A 21053-nucleotide genomic window follows, 5' to 3' on the forward strand; every position below is an offset into this window, starting at 1 on the left:
GATCTGTACTTTGAGCTCTGGGGGCTTAAGGGATAAGGGATTCACAGAAAAAATGTCAAGTAAGTTGTCCCAAATGGTACAAAAGCACATTCTGAAGTGTTTCCCAGTCTATGTGCTTAAATCACAGCATGCACTGCAGTTTTTTTGGATTAGTTTCAAGAAGTAAGTGTCAGAGTAGCTGTTTCTTTTAATAGCAGTCTTGAGATGTAAAGACTGACTGTGTACAAGGACTACTAAACTGCTCTTCAAACTACAAACTCTTCAAGGCAGACTCTAAGATAAGTACTTGGCAGCTCTGTGTAGATGTTGCAGCTTAAAGTTGTCCAGTCTTATATTTTTAAAAATAAACTGAGTAAGTTTAAAATCTTAGGGGTTTTCTACCAGTAGCACATTTCAGAAGAACTTGATTTTCTTTTTTTTGTTGTTTTGTTTTCATCCCTACTTTTTTATCTATCCACACAGTCCATGTAGCATGTTTGGCTAGCAACACCTTCTCAACCTCCTAAACAAAAGAAAAGGAAAAATACCCAAACAAAACCAGTCATCTCTACAGCTTAGCATCCTGTCCCTGGGAGGCATGCATCTCTGAAGTTTTGTGTTTCAGGCACAAATATGTCAATCTTTATTCAGGGTCTATCTGGACATAAAAAGCAAATCTAAGTCTTGTATAATTATGCAGAGTGGGTTATAATAACATCTCCATTTAGTTATTAGTGGAAACTAGCAATAAATATGGTCTCTCACTACAGAAAATCTTTGGCTTGAAACTGAGTAAGACCTCATTAAGTGTTGGGTTCTATCTAGTGAATGAAAAAGCTGTGTAAAGTGCTCTGAATAACTCAGGTTAATGAATAAGCAATATATCATGTCACTGCATTTTTCTTATGTTAAATTTGCCTGTTGAACTTCAGGTTTTAACCTGGAAATTGTTATTTAAGGTAAGAAATGACATTATTTTCTTAGATGGGAATGCTCACCTGTATGTTCAGCAAGTTGTTCTGTCCCATGCAGTAAGAGTTTGTCATGTCCTGTTTTTCCCCCCAGGAGTTACAATACCCAGGCATATGCAAGAGCTTGTTTCATATGGGTTTGCTCTTCATGCTGCCAGTGATAGAAAGGTTATGTTCTCTTGCTGCGATGTGCTACACATATAGTGCCAAAGAGTAGTATGTGCAGTGTTCAGAGGTGGTGGTTGAGGCAGACTGTTAGGGTTTTTTATTGTGATTAATCCTGTATATAGCAGCAGGTGAGTTTTTGTAAGTTTTTATCTTATTCAGACCACCAGTACATACCTATGAACTTGTCTCTGATAACATTCCAGTATTTTTATACTAAGCCTCTTACACACCTCATACTCATACAACTATCTTTCAAAAATAAAGAATAATAATAATAAAGAAACTCCATATACCACAGTTGTCAAATAGGTTTAGTTTGAAAGAATTGATCATCTGCTTTGTTTTACAGATCATGAAACATCTCTGGGGATTTGATTTCTGCATGGTTTTACTACATGTCTATGTTTAACTGTGCGGTCTTTCTCAGAAGCACTCTCTCAATACCCTTTTCTATTTTATGAAGTGGATTCTACTTAATTTTCTTTCTCCTTTTCTGAAAGGGATGAAACTTTTTCCTATTTCTTCCATCTGTTTCATTTTTTCACAATAATTATTGGTTTATATTGACTAAGCAGGTGGAAGGAATAGAGAACAGTTTCATCCCTTTCACAAAAGAGAATAAAGTCTATTATCATAGCAGATGTTTATTTCCATTATGGGTTTATTTTTGTAATAGTTTCTTAGTGTTAATAATTGCACAGGATATCAGACTTGTTCTAATCTTTAGTGAACACTTGACAGGAGAAAATCCCACTTTTATTGATAGGCTTTTAGTCTAATGTGAATAGTAGTCTTCCATATAATTCAGAAAAAAAAATATTTTCTTTGCGTGCATATTCTAGAGCTGTGATTCCCCCCCCCCCCCCCCCCCCCCCCCCATTTTACATATCTAGTCTTAGATAAAAGTCTAGTAGCTTATGTTGCACAACTTCAGCGACTGACGAGCTTTGTAAAAGTTGCCAGAATTTGGCCAGCTCTTGCCAAATGACCATGAGTAGATAGCTTTAGAGGTGGCTATGAGAAATGAGATTTTTCAAACTGCTTTTTTGGTTTGCACTCAGTTGCATTTTGAAATTTTATGCATTAATGCTGTTGAACTGGTCACTCTAATAGTCATTTTAGGGGAGTGTAGAATGTTCTGCTGTTTTCCTCTTGCGGGTCTGGAAATTCAAATGGCATCTTAAAACTTGTAAGCGATTTTTAGGAGCCTGCTTTTTGAGTTTTACAAAAAAATGAGAAAATCAATTTTAAATCTTCCTGACCACAAAAACTACATTTTGTTTTAACAATGTTAATTTGTGCAGTTTACGCATCACTCGTTTCTATGAAATGAATCCATTATCAGCATTTCTTATGAAAAGACCTTTTCATTTAATTTCATTTTATCAGGCTTTGTCTATTTTTAACTATAGTGAGAACATAGTAGATTTTTACATTAAACCTTTGCCTTAAAGGATGATGCGGGTCAAGTATAAATAAGGAGGCAGATAAAGTCTTCTTTTTAAGTTTGTTTGAATAAATATTACACATTATTTTTATTGTGCGTGCATAGCCATCAGAAATAAAGGATAAGTAGTTAGGAGGCATTGGTGAAAAACATGTCAATTAACATCAGCTGAATTTTTATATAAAATCAAATAAAAATAAAGAGTAAAGAAATCTTAATGGCAAGCAAGTTAGTATGCATGAAATAATCAAGGGTTTATATGAGGATTGAAATAAAGACAAGCTACAGAACCAGGAAGAAAGCAAGGTGAGAATAAAGAAGTATGCAGTATTTTTCCATGGAAGAATTCCGTTGGTTTTTTGGAAAGGTTGGGATGCTAAAATTAAATATCAATATTTTTTTCTGGTTTTCTGTATTCAGTTTATCTACTGAATTGTATACAGGCTTTTTAAAAGCTTGAATTCTAGCTGTTCCCTTTAAAATTGGACAGAAGTCAGTTCCTGATGTTTGTAAAGTGTTCAATGCCTTCACAGGACACACAGCAGGCTGAATGAGAAGCCTTCATTCTGATTTTCCAGCTTTTATATGGCTACAATTAACTCCATATGATGCACATTGTTGTCTTAGTGACTGAAGTTTCCAAGGAATGACTTTAATTCTGATAGCAGGAACATGGTATAATTTCTGTGTGCAGCATGAATGCAGCATGGGCAGCCACGTTGCTTTGCTGAGCTTTTGGTAAGCTCTGGTGGCCTGCAGGCTGTCTTTCTCTTTCCTCACCCTCTCAGAAGCAGTCAGCAGCTGGCTTCCTGCCCTTTTTGGATGCGTGCCCCATTCCCACCCCCTTCCCTCACGGGGTTCCTGTCCTTCCTTCATTCTCTTGAAGCAGTGCCATGTCCAGTGCCACACAAGCAGCTCTCAGCTTCTGCTTGAGGCCATCCTTATAATGCTCTTTGGCAGGGGAATGAATGCTCATGGGTGGAACTGAGAGTCTGTGTAGAACTGAAGGGGCTCTGTGTGTCTACCTGTTCTGGGGACACTGACCTGGACCATCTGACAAGCACAAAAGCCTGTTATGTTTGGGAGTTTCCCAGGGAAGCAGCGTGCTTTCTGCTGTACTTTGCAGTGAAGATTCCTGAGCTAGAAATGAGCAGTAAAGTGGTGGAGCAGCACAGCTGGAGTCTATTTTCAGTTTATTTCAGGAGCTCTAGAATTCCTCCACTGCCTGATTCAAGCTAATCAGAGACTCTTTACATAATAGTGCCATTTGTAGGCACACAGAACGACGCATTTTTTTGAAACAAAACACTGTGGTGTTCCATTTGAAACATTTGGATGCTTACAGAATTGGATATTTCAATATTTTATTTGGGGAAAAAAAAAAAAAAAAGGAAAGTTAAATGTAGTTGTTGAATAACACGTCCTGGGCTGCATCAAAAGTGTGGCCAACAAGTCAAGGGAGGTGATTCTGCTCCTCTGCTTTATTGTTGTGAGACCCCATCTGCAGTGCTGCATCCAGCTTTGGGGTCCCCAGCGCAGGAAGGACATTGAGTGGCTGGAAAGAGTCTAAAGGAGAGCTACCAAGTGCTTTAAGAGGGATGAAGCACCTTTTCTCTGAGGAAAGGCTGAGAGAATTTGGTTTTTTCCTAGAAAAAAAACTGGAAAATGTTTTGGGGTGACCTAATAAAAGCATTCAGTATCTGAAGGGAGCCTCAGGAAAGATGAAGAAAGGCCTTTTGCAAGAGCGTGTGGTGATAAGACAAGAGGGGATGGCATCAAATTGAAAGAGAGTAGGTCTAGATTAGATATTAGAATGAAATTCTTTACTATGGGGGTGGTGAGGCAGTGGAACAAATTGCCCAAAAAAGTTGTGGAGGCCACCTACCCCCAGTAGGGGGGAAACTAGAGGCTCTTTTAAGGTCCCTTCCAAAACAGGCCATTCTCAGATTCTATGACTATTAATATCAGGTTTATTGAAATATATTATCTACTGAAGCATTTGTTCTTCTTTTCAACAAAGGAAATTTCAACAAAAAGATGTATCATTTTGATGGGGAAAAAGGCAAATAGCTTGCACAGCTTTATATTAGATGTAACATCTACTAAAAGTAAAATAAAATATGGAAAGATTTCTGTGTTGTCCTGGAATTTTGGTTTGGGCAATCAGATTTCTGAAGGCAACCTCAGCAATATTTACTCTGTTGTCTAAAAAAAAGTTATTCTTATGATAGCCGTTTTATTTGTATTCATATCTGTGTCTTGGTGTTGGTTTTTGTTTCAGATTTAGAATTTATTAAGAGATGCAGAAAGGGGGGATAAATGATAGATTATTTTAGATGACTACTCTGAGTATAACCTCTTCTTTGCTATTTGTGAATGAGACTAAGATTGAAATATTCTGACAAGGGTCTGGCATATTTTTTAATGGTGCAGAGGATTGTGTGTCACTACTTTCAGGAGACTGGGTCTTTATTCATAACTTATCTTGAAGCCATGATCTCATACATATTGAAACTTAGTAAGCCATTTATTTTCTGAGGTCTTTTTAGTACACAGTCTGAGATAAGCTTTATTTCCCTGATGGTATGCACTGTTTGGAAAGCATTAGAACAAAACCAGGTCTTTTCTCTATGAGAAACCTGAGCATAAATGTAGTGACAGTTTTCTTATATGTCTAATTATATCATACATCCAAGATTAAAAAAATTACCTTGTAAGAAAATTTACTTTGTAACAGAATGAAGCATATGTGGGACTGCAGAAGGAGTGGAAGAGGCCAGCTTAGATCATTCCTAGACACCAAGTAAAAATTACAACTCCTATATTCATCGTTAATTGTGTTTGTTAGGGAAGCCTGTTTTCCGCTAAAGAGCGTTCAGTGAATTCTGTTTTTTTGGTTGTTTTATGTTTGTCTCTACAGTGGTATTTGAAACATATAATAGGCTCCAATAAAGCGTGATACCATTGCTTAAGAAAAGCCAAACTCCCTATGGACGTTAAAGTTTATCTTTCCTTGAGGTGAAATGTCTTAAAACTTTTCTTAAGTTCTTGTCTGCTGTTTATTGTACTTGCTGCATGCCTGGCAAGTTCCAGGACTTCCAATGTCTTTTTAACAAGAGCAGATTCCCTGGGTTGAGATGTTCTAGAACAGTATTTTTACACCATAATTATTCAAATGTTTTCCTTTGTCTAATTCTGCCACAGGATATAAAAGAGGAAAGGGAAAGCCCAGCTTCAAAAGCAAATGAGAATCTAAATTGTTTCCTGTACCATCCTTTGACAAAGTTCTGAAGTCAAGTTTTGTTTTCATTTGCACTCACAGAGGTCTTTCACTGTATCAGCCAACTTTCCTTTTTCTCATTTTTCCTCAACCAAGGCAAGCCATGTCTGTTGAGCCTGATCTCCACAAGCAGGCATGTCAAAAAGTTCACACCTGGTTTACTCTTCCATTTACTTGAAATGTAACTCCGATGGAATGGGAATGTTGCTCCCTCACAGCTAGTCTGTTCCCCAGGTTTTTAGGCGAATTTATTTCCAATCATACTCTTGCCTCTTTTTCTTTTCCTCAAAAAAAAAAAAAAAAAAATTAATGTATTACTACTTTTAAATACTTTTAATTATGAGGCATATGGAACATTCAGAATGTTCAGCTCTGAGTTAATGGTGAATACAAAAGTTTGGGAAAAGTTAAGGTCTCCTTGTGGCTGATTTCCCTGTTTCTAAATGTACTAGTATTAACTGCTGATGTTTTAGGGTTTTTCTCCTCACATAAAGAGTATTAGATGGAATATATTTATTCTGAAATGGCAGTTGTCCTTTTAGATCATGGGAAATTTAAGGTCTCTGGAAACTTAGAAGATTATGAGGTCAAACTTTTAGATTTTTCTATTTAAGATACATTAGTTACAACTGTTTTAAAAACGTTTTGAAGGCACAGAGGAAGAGAGATGCAAAATAAGGGAAGAAGATTGAATTTTCTTCTTCTCTTTTGTCTTGCTATTTTTGAAGGTTCAGCTGCCTCTTCCTGTCTTTTCTTCTCTCTGTATTTTATTGTTTTCTCTTGTTCCTTGTATCCTTTTCCATTATTAACTCCTCATCAAACTGCTTACTTTTGCTCTAGTTATCTGTATTTTACAAGCTCTGGAGAGTACCATTGTTAATCTTCCTAACTGAAAAATACAAAATTAAATAAACAAACATGACCAGTGTGATCCTACTGAGGAAGAAATTTGAATTCTGGAACCTAGGAATGTTGATAGCTCATTACTATTATGTTGTCTTTTGGCCGTGGCAACATTAAGTTGATGAATACCAGTGTCATGTTACTGATGTTTTGCTACTAGGTTAGACAATTTTATGTTGTTATAATACTTGTAATTTAGGGCTACACATTCATAAAACATTTGAATACATATACGTTAATCTTATGTTAAGCTTACAAGAAATAGACATTTATCTTTTTCTTTTAAATATACATTGAACTTAGTTTAAGGGCATATCTTTGTGGTTTGAAGCACAGGCGACAGAAAAGATACTTTACTAAATTGATTTGTTTATCTTATTTCTATTTTTTTTTCCTCTAAAATGTGGGATAAAATTACAGACTGAAAAGGTAGATGTTGCTTGCTGCAAAAGTTATTGATTGTTTTCAGGATTTGTGGCAGGAATGATTTAAGGAAGGACCTACTCAAAGATGGGGAGTTCATTTGTTATTTGGAAGCGGAGTTTGTTGAGGAAATTTGTTGTAAACTTGCCAGAAATTGCTAAAAGTTGTTTGGAATATAATGATGGGTAAATGGCAAAATTACTTTATAAAATCTAGTGATTTGATCAGTATGGTACTTACAGCAAGTTTCTCTTGGGGTTGCTGGGCTCTAAGGAAGCCATGGAATAAATGGGTACAATCTATGCTCTTTAAATATTTCTATATGTATCATGTCATTTTATAATAGACCTTTCATAGGACTACAGGTTTCTTTAGAGCAGAAAGATACTGAGTTACATGATGCAAGTAAATATATGTAAAACTAACTCAGGGTATGCTGACATTGCAGTTGTGTGTGTATCTCACACAACTTTAAAAGAACAGGCTTAGTTTATCTACATTTTATACCTCAGAAGTCAATTTTTGACACAGGAACTTGTTCCTCTCTTGTTCTAAACTGTTAGTTAAATATCCAAATAAATCCATAAATCACTATTTGATGGAATTAAAACCCCCTTATGTTAGAAATGCATTTAAGATTACATACTGTCTTGGAAATATTAGGAATGAACCCCAAGCTAATGCAACTTAATTCTGAAAGATTTGTTGTTCTTTAAGCTGTCCTTTATCTTATTTGTCATACTTCTTGGCATTCTTGTGGGCAAGAAACACTGTTAATATGTATGGGTTCAGGATTCATGGAACTCTGTTTTTTCTTTTGTAGTATAAGCGGCATTTTTTACCATTTATTTGATGGGGTCTTTTGTTTGTTGGGTGGTAGATTTATTTCATAATGACATCATGTATATCTGTCATGTGCACTCAGTGACTAGACTTTCATAGTAAGTAGAAGTCACTTGGCTTCCATCCTTTTCACACAATGTCTTCATAATTATGTCTTAGCTCATTCAAACAGTTGCAGAATAGTTAAGGTTGGGAGGAACCTCTGAAGATTATCTAGTCCAACCCCTCTACCAAGGCAGAGTTGCCTACATTTTCACTCAAGTATATTTATCCAACAGTTCATCATTACTGTTTGAAGGCAAAAATCAGTCTTGATGTGTAGTACTTCTCATTTCTTTCCCTTTTTCTGTCTTCAGGCTCCCTATGACTCAAATTTGCTGAAAACAATCCATTTTGTATTTCCCTAAAGTCTAGAAAGGAGATTCTTTCAAAGGCCAGGGGGTAAGCTACAGAACAGGACAGACTAGTTTTAAAACATAAAAAGTTGTGTATTACTATATATGTCACACAAAAACTGGTAATTGGTGGTAGCACACAAAAGAGCAACCATCTATCCTGGGGAATAGGCTCAGAGAAAAATGAAATAAGTGTGAGAAGATATAAAGGAAGAACACATTGATGGGATAAAACCATAGAAAACAGATTAGAGGATAATTTTAGGATTGAAGCTATTTCAGAATACTTGAACAGAGATGGTTGAGAATTTATGTGTTCTTGTTCGCTTGTTTTATTAGGTGAGTAGGGAATTGCAGGAAGTGATAAGAGAGTAAGAAAAAAAGCTTAAGAGAGCAAATGGGCTTTGGCTTCCCAAGCTTGTAGAGGACAAGTAACCCAAGTGTATTAAACTGCTTAAATTAAATAGTCAAGCAGATATTGTTCAGGATGATTAGAGATCTCTATAAGCTTGCTTGTGGGAGCTATTTATCTGAATAATGTTACTACCTTGCCAAGTAAGTTTCTGTGAAAATGCAGTCTCCCTTAGAGTGTCTCTCCCTGATACTATGACACAAAATGTCATTTGATAAAGTCACAGATAATCCTGGTAGTAGGGTTTAATGCTGCCTTTGTCAATGTACTATATTATAAGGTTTATTCTTGCTTGCCATCTCTTTAGAGTCCTGTAATGACAAAGAATTACCCAGTTCCAGCTTTGAAATTAAATTTGAAAGGCAAAAGATGAAATCTCATTGTACTAAAGCAGATGCAAAGTTCAGGTCTAATGTTTTTGTAGAGAAAGGGAAAAGATTTGAGATGCATCAAGCAAGGATCAGTAAAAAACAGATCTCCAGGAGTGTGACCTGATCTTAAGGGCTTTCCTTCCATTGATGTTCTTGCATGATACCTCTCTTCTGTACGCTCTGTATCTCAAGTATTATCTGTTATGATCCCTATTTTCCATAATGGCACATAAGAAATTAGTGAGATAAAACAGTTAATTATCTGAAGACTAGATTTAATGATGAAAAAAAAAATAGAAATGCACTAAAAATGCTGTTTAACTTTACCAAACTTGAAAACAGCTGGCTTAGATGGAAACAGAATTTTTTAAAATTTGAAAGTCCACATCTGGACAATTTATGGAAGTAGTACTTAAAACATTTGTTTCTCAAAGCAAACATAAAGCAGATTTCCCAGGATAGATTTAAAATGACAATTGTTAAGATCAGTGAGCATATATTAATCTTTAATGTGTGAAAGTATAATATAAATACTGAGTCACTGTAGTAATGAAAATAGGAAAACTAAAAACTTCCTAGCATACAGTTAAGGCACATTTTTAGTGTCTTACCAGTAGTTTATTTCATTAAATTTCAAGTCACAGCAATTAGGAGAACAGTATTATCCCAGAAGTTAGGTCTTAAACTGGAACTGACTTTTTTATTTTTTACTTATCAGTATGTAGCATTTTTTTCTGACTTTTTTATTTTAATTCTATCTGTTTAGCAGTAAACTTTTTCAGTAGCCTTATAAGGTAGCTGAATGCCTAAATACTACAGTGGAAACAATATCTGCATCATACCGTGCCTTTGTAATTAAGCAATGATTAAGGCTGTGACTTGTAGGCAGATGTCTGCTACCAGCCCATTCCTATGGAAAACAGAGCTGTTACTTTTTCAGTGATTAACCTTAAACTTTATACAATATTAACGTTTCCAGATGTAATGCTATAAGTACTCAAAGATTAATTCCAAAATATATATGGCAAGATTCTCTGCCGAAATGGTGATAAATGAGAACTGTTGTTGCAGTGTCAACACTTTAAACACATACAAACTTAAAAATATTCTACAAAGGAAATAGAAATTGGAGAATCTTTACGTAAGCAATAATGATTATTTTTTTTTTTTTTTTTTTTTTTTTTTTTTTTTTTTTTTTTTTTTGGTCAGGAGTATTGAGTCATGAACCTTCAGACAATTTCTTATTATGCAAACTGGAGCACAATTTTTAAAAATATTAAATACTTGCCCCAAAAGGACAAATCTGCTTATGCTGTTCAAAGATGTGTGGAATGTAAAGGAGATGTGTTCTGTTTCCCTTTCCCAGATTGTATGTGGCCACCTTATGCTAATTTTTTATTGAAATTTGATAGATTACATCAGGTAATTCTTGCTGTTTGCAAAAACTCATCTGAATTCACCAAACTGCACATATTATATCTCTATTTTTTTAAAATAGAAACTAAAATGCAAAGGCTTGGCAACATTGTATGTATGTGTACAGGGTCTATATATCTGCATCACGTGAAGTCTCCACATGCAAATGTAGTCAGGCAATAGCGAATTTTGTACATTCCAAAATACCAGCGGCAGTACTCCTCTGCTTGAAAAATTTTCTGATAGCTTCAATTGCCAGTAAATGTTGAAAAGCTTTTGGTAGCATTGTCAGGGCTTGTTTCTCTGAGTCCTGAGGAGAACAGGCTCTAGTGATCTCTTTTTTAGCTGCTCTTCCTCACTGCAGCAAGCATGAGATCACTAAGAACCAAACCTTAGGACAGGAAAAGGGCTGGTACATATTCACAGCAAGTGCAGGAGCCTTCATAATTTGTAGTTCAAGATCCAGATTCATGTGTATTTGTGTTGCTGATTCTCTCAGTTTTATGACATAGGTATATATTTGACTTTAAAGGCTTTGCTGCCAAGAGAAACTATAATAGAGAATCATGATTGCAAGAAACACAGATTTTGTCATGTCAAGAATTGTCACTCTATAAAGATATAAAACTTTGTAAGAGGTAGGGTAAAATGATCTTGATACTTTGGAAACAAGAAACATGGTACAGCAGAATGGGGGAAAAAAATTGTGCTCAAGAGGAGGGAAAAAGAATTTCAAGACCCGTCTATACTGTAAGGAGGAATGAATGGAAGAACCAGATGTATCTTTGAAATTTTGTCTTGGCGTATATCCTATTCATTAATTTTTGAAGCCATAATTGAAGTTTAGGTTAAATAGGTTATAAGTTCAAAGTATACAGATAGAAAAATTCGGAGAATCACAGAATCAATAAGATTGGAAAAGACCTCCAAGATCACCACCTTTGACTGAATGCCACCATGCCCATTCAAACGTATCATGAAGTACCATGTCACTTTTTTGGACACTTGCAGGGATGGTCACTCCTCTACCACCCTGAGGAGCCTGTTGCAATGCTTAACCACAATTTCAGTGAAGAAATTTTTCCTTCTAGACAACCTCAGCCTCCCCTGATGCGACTTGAGGCTGTTTCCCCTTGTTCTGTTGCTGGTTGCCTGTGAGAAGAGGCCAACCCTCATCTGGCTACAGCCTCCTTTCAGGGAGTTGTAAAGAGTGATAAGGTCTCCCCTGAGCCTTCTTTCCTGCAGGCTGAACAGTCCTAGTACTCTCAGATGCTCCTTGCAGGACTTGTGACAGACCATTTTTCAGATCCATTGCCCTTCTCTGGACACACTCTAGAACTTCTATATCCTTCTTGTTGTGAACACAGGATTTGAGGCGTGGCATTTTGGGAAAAAAAAAGTGAATTAGTGTATTTTTAAAAATGTGTATTTCAAAACTTGTAGAAATATTCTCAAACTCAAAATGCTATTTCCCTGTTTCCACTTAAAATTATACATTATTTCTGACCAAACTGATTTGACTCTTCACTACTAGTTAGTGCTTACATTTAGTGTTTGGAGTGAAATATGTTGTCAACAGCATTCCTTCCTTAATTTATTAGATAGCTGTTTAATCATCATTCTAACTGAAAAACTTTTGAGCTGGGAGCCTCTATCAGGTGATATGGCTGTCAAAAAATAAAAAAGAAATGTGAAAAGAGAAATGAGAAAAGGTTTGCATGAGTTTTCAAACTCAATTGTGATGATGGGATCTGAAGACTGGAGCAGCTTCCAAGGCTTCTCCTCCTTCCTGCTCTCAGTGTGAGGTGTTTCTTAACAGACTGACAGCCTCTTACTTGCCTTGACCCCAGGAGATGCCCAGTGCCAGCTGTGGTGATGGGGCAAACCCTGGTGGTGAGGGCCTGCCCTGCTGACCCAGAGGATCCATGGGGTTCTGGTCCCACAGTGCCCAAATACTCACAGCAGCCTGATATCCTGAGTCTTCCTCTCAGAGATGTGCTCTGAGAAGCTTTCAGACTGTTGAAGACGTAATTTTCAGAATGTCAGGAAATAAAGGAATCCAAAAGACACTGAGAAAGTTAGCTGGAGTAATTTTAAAATGTAAAAAATAAGATGCATTCTTTTCTTATTTAACAGTTTTTAAGTACACTCAGCACTTAGCTGTAGTTCTGCTGAAGTTTTGGAGTCTCTTTTTGTCCTTTACTTATTTCTCCCTTTGAAAACTCATCCCACTAGCAGAAAAGAAAAATAAAATTAAGCCTTCCCAACTCCCTGTTGTTTGCCATATGCTTTTCACTTGAACATCGGCTTAGGGAATAGGGATTTGGTGGACATTTTTTATTGATGTGGACTGAAGATGTGTTGGCACATGCAGTCAATATTGCTTTTGTTCACAAAGAAGTCCTTGTCTAAGTATTGTTTTGTTCATAGCAGTGGGTAAAATGAGTCTATCTTGTGTTGCCAGGCCTCAGCAGGGAGGATGGGTGAAGGGGCTGCTCCTGCTTTGGGTGTCAGGAGGAGGTTTTCCTCTCCAGCAGGAGCTGCTGCTCCTACCTCTCTCTTGTTCTACCTCCTCCACTCCTTGTTGCAGAAGTCACTTTCCACTGTATTTATTTAGGCAGCATCATCCAATTTTGACTGAGTTTCTAAGAAGCATTTTTCCTAATTGCCATAGAATTCAATGAGAGTGTAATTTGGAGGGAGGAGTTCAGTTCTTCTGATTACAGTGTTACCAAAACCATTTGGTAGCAGCAGGTTTGGGGAGGTCAGCTTTAGACCAGTGGACAGTGGTTGCCTTCTCTTCTTGGCCACTCTTTGGAAGGCCACATTAGGTTTTAAATTTTCAATACAAGAAAGCCAGAATGACGTGTTTATCCTATTAAAGGTTTCAAATGTTTGTTTCTGTTGTGAAATTTGCATCAAAAATCACTTATAAGTCATGAACCAAAGCCAAAGTGTGACCTATATTGAAAGCTTTGGCAGTGAGCCTGGAGCCATACATACAGGCAGCAGAGGACGTGTAAGCCACTGCCTTCTGCCAGTTCAGTAACAACCATCTCTTACCAACACAGACATGCTGCAACCCTGAGTAATGCTTGATGAGCCATGCCCTCACTGAAACAACCTTTTTGTAGAAAGGTGAGTGGTTTTTTACTCGATGGTGGTGCAACAGGTTTGTTGGCAGTCTTGGCCTTTTTAATATACTGGAATTTCTAGACCAGTAAAGCTTTAGATTAAGTCCAGCTGTAGCTCAAGTAAAAGCATTGTCCAGTTCTCTGAATAAAATGAGCTAGGCGAAAAGAAAAAAAAAAAGTTGTGCATGTACATTTAGATACATACACATTACTGTATTATTGCATCCACAAAAGAAAGTCCATAGAATAAGAACCTGTATAAAAATTGTAATACCAACTTATTGCTGGATTTCTCTCACTGCTTCTTTTGGGTTTTCCGTCAAGAAAAGCTTTTGAGTTTGAGCTGGGCTTTGCTGGCATGCAGAAAATTGTATATATATGGTTAGACCTTTTGCTTTTCTAACTCATAATAAGATGTATAGAAAACCTCTGCGAAGCTTTTATATTTTGTATGCCTGTAATATGTTTCATATTTTCTTAAGTTTACAGGAGGCATATGGAAGTAGAAAGTGGTTATTACTCTACATGTTATTGTAGTTTTTAACATTAGTTATGGCCCAATAAATAGGTTGTTATGACTTTCTGTTGAGAATTATAACTTATAATGTAATCATTTTTTCTAATGTTTATTTCCTTTTAAATTGAAAAACATTTCTGTGTGCATAGCATGTGAGTTTTACATAAGTTGTCTTATGAGTCTTTTAAGGAAAAAATTCTTTTGTAGAATTTTTCTGTGAGGATGAGGAGGAAATGTAGGAAAAGTGTGTGATCTGGGCAAGTTTTCCTTCTGTTTTGTGTTTTCTGATTATAGAAGAAACAGTACACAAAATTCCGGTCTCAACTAAGTGCTTAATTTTCTTCATGTGAAGTTGAGTCACTTTAGAAAATGAATAATAATTTTTAATGTGGGCTAAACCTCAAACGATTTTGAACTTAGTATGCAAATTTGTCTTCAGTTATAAAAAGTATCTTTGTCAGAGCTGAAAGATAGTTAAGAAAAAATCAGGCACTTTGATACTTTTTCTCTTACATATGCAGGTTTCATATTTCTAGTGTCATTATTTTAATTGTTTTGCCTTTATTCTAAAACAATACAGCATTTTCCCAAGTCACATCTTTATCATTTTGGAGCCTCAATTTAAAACAAAATTTCTACAGCATGCTGTAGAATCCAGCTCCTTTTCTCCCATGTATATCTAGTAGCTTTTCAGTTAGCTGTCTTCCACACCATGCCTTGCCTATTTATTCTGCCCCAAGCTCCCTGGGGCGTGAGGTAGGAAACGACCTCTCACCTAATCCAAGGCAAACTCTGAATCCTGGGACGCAGTTTCTCTTTTTCTCCTTCCACCCTCTTGACTAAATGCAAATTGAAAGAGAAGATGGGTTGAAGAATAAGAGTTGAAATCAATTCAGGCAGGGGACAGAATTTTTGACTGAATATCCAATGCACTGCCCTAGTGGGTAATTAATAAAAAGAACAAAATTGTAAAAGCAAAGAAAAGAGAGATTTTTCATGAACCAAACATTCTATTTCAAGCTACATTGAGTTTGTACTGTGCCAGCTGTAACTTTGCAGATAACATGGGATTTAAGCACTGCCATGACAGGCTGTAAACTATGTATACACATATTTGGAAATATACCATCTCTCTTGTGGAGAGCTTGGAATGCAGAGACTTAGAGAAAGAAGGAATTTGTCCTTGATTTTAAAAACAGCTAAGAGTGTTCCAACAGAGTTTAAAACCATATTTGTGTTTTAACATGAGTGATATTTATGAATTTACTGAAATTGCTCTGAAGTGCTAAGATGCTAAGGCATGCAGAACATCTGTACATTTAGGAAACAGAATACGTGTTCTGTTCTGATGTTTGTGTCTACACCAGCATTTTACAGTGATTACTTAGATGATTTGGATCAGACAGAACTGTAAAGAAATCCGTACCATTGTTTTTACCTCCTGTTTATTTCTTATTTTTAGAAAAAACAATCTTTAGACAAATTTCTAGTTACTTCTGTATATATTTTCTAGAATTTTTTTTTTTGCATATTTTTTGACAAAAAACATGTACTTGACTATTTTTTAAGTAGAGTTAATAACATTTTATTGGAAATTCTATTCCATCCAGCTTTCTAGGACAGTTTTTTGTTGGCTTTTTTGTTTTGTTTTTTGGTTTTTTTTAATGTGATTCCTGAAAAACAGTAGAAGATGGTCCTATTCTTTGTATCCCTTTAGGACAACTTATTAAAGCTGGGACATGTTCCCAATATTAGTTTGCCCACTTGAGGCTGAGGAAGAAGAATTAATTTTTTCTGGGGGTTGTCAGCACTGTTAAGGAATATGCAGGCAGAAGGTGGTATGTTGGCATTCTTCTTTAAATATCGATACATCATTTTAAACATCTTGAAAGATCTCTATTCTAGCTTGGATACTGTCACATAAACTGAAAAAAATGATTGAATGACTGTGAACAAAAGATCAAAAAAATTATTCCACCTTGGCTGTAGTACTCAAAATAATTACTGCTCCTGACCTGAATGTGGAAATCTTTTCAAAAGTTTTGCTGGACAACTGAGGTAGAATGTACATCTGCAGAGCTTTATTTTCTTTATTCAAGAAATTTCAAACATGAAGGCAATGCTTTTGGATGTGACTGTTTTAAACTCATGCATGAAAAACACGAAGAGTTACGTTGTTGTTGCAATAGAGCATATTTTCTATCTCGATACTTGACAAAGAAAAGTGTGAAAAAAATGGAAAACGAGTTTAATTTAATTTCAGTAAGTAACATAACATAGGTTTTGCTTTTAATTGCAGTTGCATTGGCATAATACCAATTTTAATATTAATAGACTATCTGGCAAAATATGAGATTAAAGCATAGTCATTGCTGAAAGAAAACATCAAGACATTGTTTTAAAACCTCTAGAAAGCAGTCCGTTTCTATTTCATTTATGTATTTTTTTTTTAATTTGAACAACAAAAGATGTATGAGGAGACTTGCTGTCTTTGTTTGATGTGTGTTTAAACTTTCCTCCGAAGTTCAGAAGATTCCTTTTTTAGGATGAGGCTCAGTCACCTCTGTCATACATCTACTCAGCTCACACCGCTGCTTTTGTAGTTACTGACATCATTATCATAAGATGCAATGATTTTTATATACAACCATGCATATGAATACTGAAAAAAATATTAAAATAATAGAAACCAAATAAAAATAAAATGTCAGTCATCAATTTGTGTGCTTGTCCTGGTCAGTAAGTTTCTAACCCACCAGTTTCTAATTGCAGCTGATAATAAAATTTGTTGCTTAACATATTTATTGATTTAGTCTTTTTGTTTGTTTGTTTGTTTGTTTTTTAACATAAAGTTGTGGGTTTTTGTCGTAATTCATATGACATAGCAATAAGATTACAGATGATTTTATCAAGTAAATATTTGCATTGGCTGCCCAAGAGACGTGCTAAACTCCATTGCCTCTAGTTGACAGGGACATTGAAATTCATCCAGTTAGTGAAAATAAACAATTTTATTGAGGCCACACGTAGTCACAGGTGATTTTAGTTAAGAAAATTTGGTAAATGAAAAACGTTGGGAAAAGCCATTCTTATTACTGTGCAGACTGTATGAGAGTGGGAGGGAAACACCTCCTCCAGCACCTCTTAAAAGTGAATTTTAGTGTTGCATCCTGTTTATAGCTGCTATGAACTGTTACATAACTATTGTTCAAATCCTTGGCTGCAACATCTTCTCCTTTCAGGTCACATAATTTGCTAAAAGTACGTTTTAGAGAGTCAGGTTTAAGATGCTGGATTTCTTTAAAGTCTAAGAACTACTAGAATGCCATATTTTGTTGATTGAAATAATAAAAGCCATATTACCTCCTAATGTTTCCAATATTAAGTGCCAAAATATATTGCTCTAGAGAGTCCTGTTCTTGGTTCACTCTTTGCTTCTCTACTTTCCTTCCAGGTTTTGTTGTAGAAATAAAATTGCAGATGCAAAGTTCACCTATTCTCTTATTCACTGCATTGGTGCTCATTATTAGTTCATAGTGTTGTGCCCATGATGCATGTTGTATACTCAGCTACTGCATTTTAAAGAAACAAATGAGTTAGAGTTATTTTTCTTGTATTGCTGAGATATTTAATATGGAAAATATCGTTGTGTGCATGAGGAGTTCTAAGTGAATCTGAGTTCAAGGGTTTCATGTAATGGCAACTTACTGGAATAATTGCTTTGTTATTTTGCCCATAGTTAGATCGGAAAAATTATATCTACTTGATTCCAAACTGCAGGGATTTGCACAATTCTGTTAGACAAAAGTTGCTGAGGCTGATAGCTTTTAGAATATCTGAATGGTCTGTGAAAATTGAGGTTTTGAGAATAACATTTGTTTTCTGTGACATGACCACTGAAGAGTTCTTTTTTCTGGAAGGTTCCCATTTATCTTGATATTGTCCAGGTCTTCTACTCACTGGCAGCTCTGCCAAAGGAGATTTTGTAGTGCTGGTGGAAATGACCATGTGTTGTGGTTGACTTAAGGACAAGAAAAGTGACTTGAAATAGTCCTGGAAAAAACTCTTTCAGAACTATAGTATATAATAGTTAAGGATTAGATCAAAGAGTGTTTGTTTCTGAGCATTTTGTATTTACTTGCTGGTTTTTCCAGTACTTGTTAAGAAGATAAAGTATGTTCTCATTTTCTTTGTGCCCACAGCTCTCATACAGCTACAGAAAATTACTCATGTGCATTGCGAAAAGCTATTAGCAGTTTTGATTGTTGCTTTTTTAATTACAGTTCATATTATGTAAATCAATGTTCTGTATTTTCAATTTCTCTCTCTTTATTTTTTTTCCAGATTCCACCAAGAAAATTAAGGATGTCTTAGAAGAATTCCATGGCAGTGGTGTGTTAGCAAAATATAATCCTGAAGGGGTAATTTTTCTTGTTTCCTAATGATCAGAAATGATGGGGACAATTTCCAAATTCTGCAGCCATTCTAAGCATTTGAAATAGAAGATTACTTTTAAATCAGGTGTCTGGGATATTTGAAGGTGTTCGCAAAGCAAAAAATCAGGATGCCATATGATCTGGAATATCCCTGTAGTCAGTTGGGTCATTTTTCTCAGTTGTGCCCCTTCCCAAATTCTTAGATACCTTCAGCTGCCTCGCTAGTGGACTGGTGAGAAAAGGCCATGACTCTATGTAAATAATTAAAATATCCCTCTGTTACAAACACTATTTTCAGCACAAATCAAAAATATAGCTTCATGCAAGCTACTGTGAGGGAAATTAACTCTATTCCAGCCAAAATCAGCACACAGATCCTCTTCCTCTTCCCCCCACACCTCCCCAAATGAAAACCAAACACCCAAAACATCTCCACAACTCTTATGATAAGATTAATATGGTTTTCAAATCTCTGAAAATTGGAAATATTAAGCATAATTTCAAAAGTTGTAAAAGTGGAGTCCATTAAGTTTTCTTTTTAAATTTTGTTCCCCTTGTGTTATTTCTGGTTGTGGGATTTTCTGATGTTTTGAAACAAAGAATTCAGCTGAAAAAAAGCTGTGTGTGCACATTGTCACTACAGATTCACCACTAGACAAAGTATTCTGATTTGGCTGGAAGAAAAAGCTGGATTGTTTTCTTTTCTTATCCTCAATTGAAATTTGCATTTGCTTAGCACATCCTAATAGTGTGATTCAGAATGTAGCTAAATAGAAACCTGTTTCAGTAATGTTTCTAATAGTAATATTTCTGACTGTGCTCACATTATGTGAAATTTGGGATAGAAATATGGGCTAACCATTATGAAAATTACTTGATCTTGCATTTCAGGATGTAAATGCAAAAAAATTATTGACAACATATTGGCAATAATACAATTATTGCCAACTAACGTGTTATAGCTTATTAAGTATTGAAAAATAATTTGATGCTTTGAACTTGGCCAGGCATAATGCTAGTCATTTTACTCAGTTTCTGAGGAAAAAGAAATAATATTTCAGTAAAATAGTATGAGTTGATCCTGTAAATGATCATCTTAGATTTCCAGGTTTCTAATTAAGTACATTTACAGAATATAAATAGATGGGAATGCTGTGATCATCCACAGGCTGTAGGACTCCCTTACTTGCTTTTTTGTTAGAATATAGACATACATTTGGTTTTGTGTTTTTTTTGTTTTTTTTTTTTTTTTTTTTTTTTAGGAAAAATGTGAACTGATAAGATGGCCTTAATCTATTATATGTTTTTTCTTCTAATTCTTCACTTATTTTTAGTCATCATACAACATGTTCAGTTTTGTGAAGCATACCCTGTTAAAGTAAAAAAGAACTGCATTTTATGTGTATTTAAATAATATGTTGCCATATAGGTAACATATTTTCAAATTGTCAATTGTATATAAACATGATTACCTGAAGTGGTGTGATGAGTCTCTTTTAACAAAGTCATTTTTCCAATTTGGGGCTACATGGAAGTTGAGTCATGGAAAGATGGGTACCCAGGAAAACTTCTCTGACTGAAGCCAGGTGAATTGGCAAAATCAGTGCAAGCTGAAATTAATAAGCACAGTTAGTCTTGAGATGAATCTATGACTCTGCATGGTGTCTCCCTGTTCTTCGTTTCACAGCTGTTCTTCTAGAGAATTCTGCCAGTGTATTGAAACATCCAGAGCAGCAAAATACCCAGGGCAGGGAGCAGGTAGGGGAAGAAGGAATTCAAGACAGACACTCTATGATGACTTCGGTGTCTTCAGCAGGAATCAAGCTATTCACTGCTCCTGGGTCAATACTGGACCTAGGCTAACCCTGACAGCTTTTGTGCTTTGCTGCTCAGCACTTAGACTTCAGGCAGTGCGACATAAAGAAAACAGGTAGCAACAAAGCTGCTTTGGATCTAGTAAGATTTGTTAGCTCAAGGTTCATGCCATAAGCTGCTGAACTGGAAGAGAAGTGGCTGAAATTTCCTCTGGCACTGAGTGAATATTCTATTCTGACAAGCGAATTGCCTTTGCACAGGTGTGTGTCTATATTTTTGGCATGCATTCAGCCTGCTGTGTGGATAAACTCTTTACAGAATGATTTGCAAGTTGATTTTATGTGTTTGGATGAGGACTCTGTGGATTGGGTTTAAGTAAATGAGATGACAAAAATTAACTGATCCAGCTGGCATCAGTCTTAGTGCAGCTATTTGTTTCCATATATTCTGGACAGCACTTCTGTCTTGGTTTTTTTGTTTTGTGAGGGTACCATCATATTTTCATTTTACCTCTCTCTTTTCTAGATCATTATCTTATAAACA

General features: G+C 35.7%; 1 protein-coding gene across 10 annotated transcripts in view; it reads left to right on the forward strand.

Annotated features, from left to right (window-relative positions):
• DGKB (diacylglycerol kinase beta) overlaps positions 1-21053 on the forward strand; it is a 382225-nt gene that overhangs the window by 89944 nt on the left and 271228 nt on the right. For all 10 annotated transcript variants that reach the window (XM_040076701.2, XM_040076658.2, XM_040076666.2 and 7 more), the window contains exon 3: positions 18604-18680. In XM_040076701.2, the coding sequence (XP_039932635.1) occupies positions 18604-18680 (77 nt within the window). The remainder of the gene's footprint in view (positions 1-18603; positions 18681-21053) is intronic.

The sequence above is a fragment of the Hirundo rustica genome, chromosome 1 (genome assembly GCF_015227805.2).
Source record: "Hirundo rustica isolate bHirRus1 chromosome 1, bHirRus1.pri.v3, whole genome shotgun sequence".
NCBI classification, from domain to species: domain Eukaryota; kingdom Metazoa; phylum Chordata; class Aves; order Passeriformes; family Hirundinidae; genus Hirundo; species Hirundo rustica.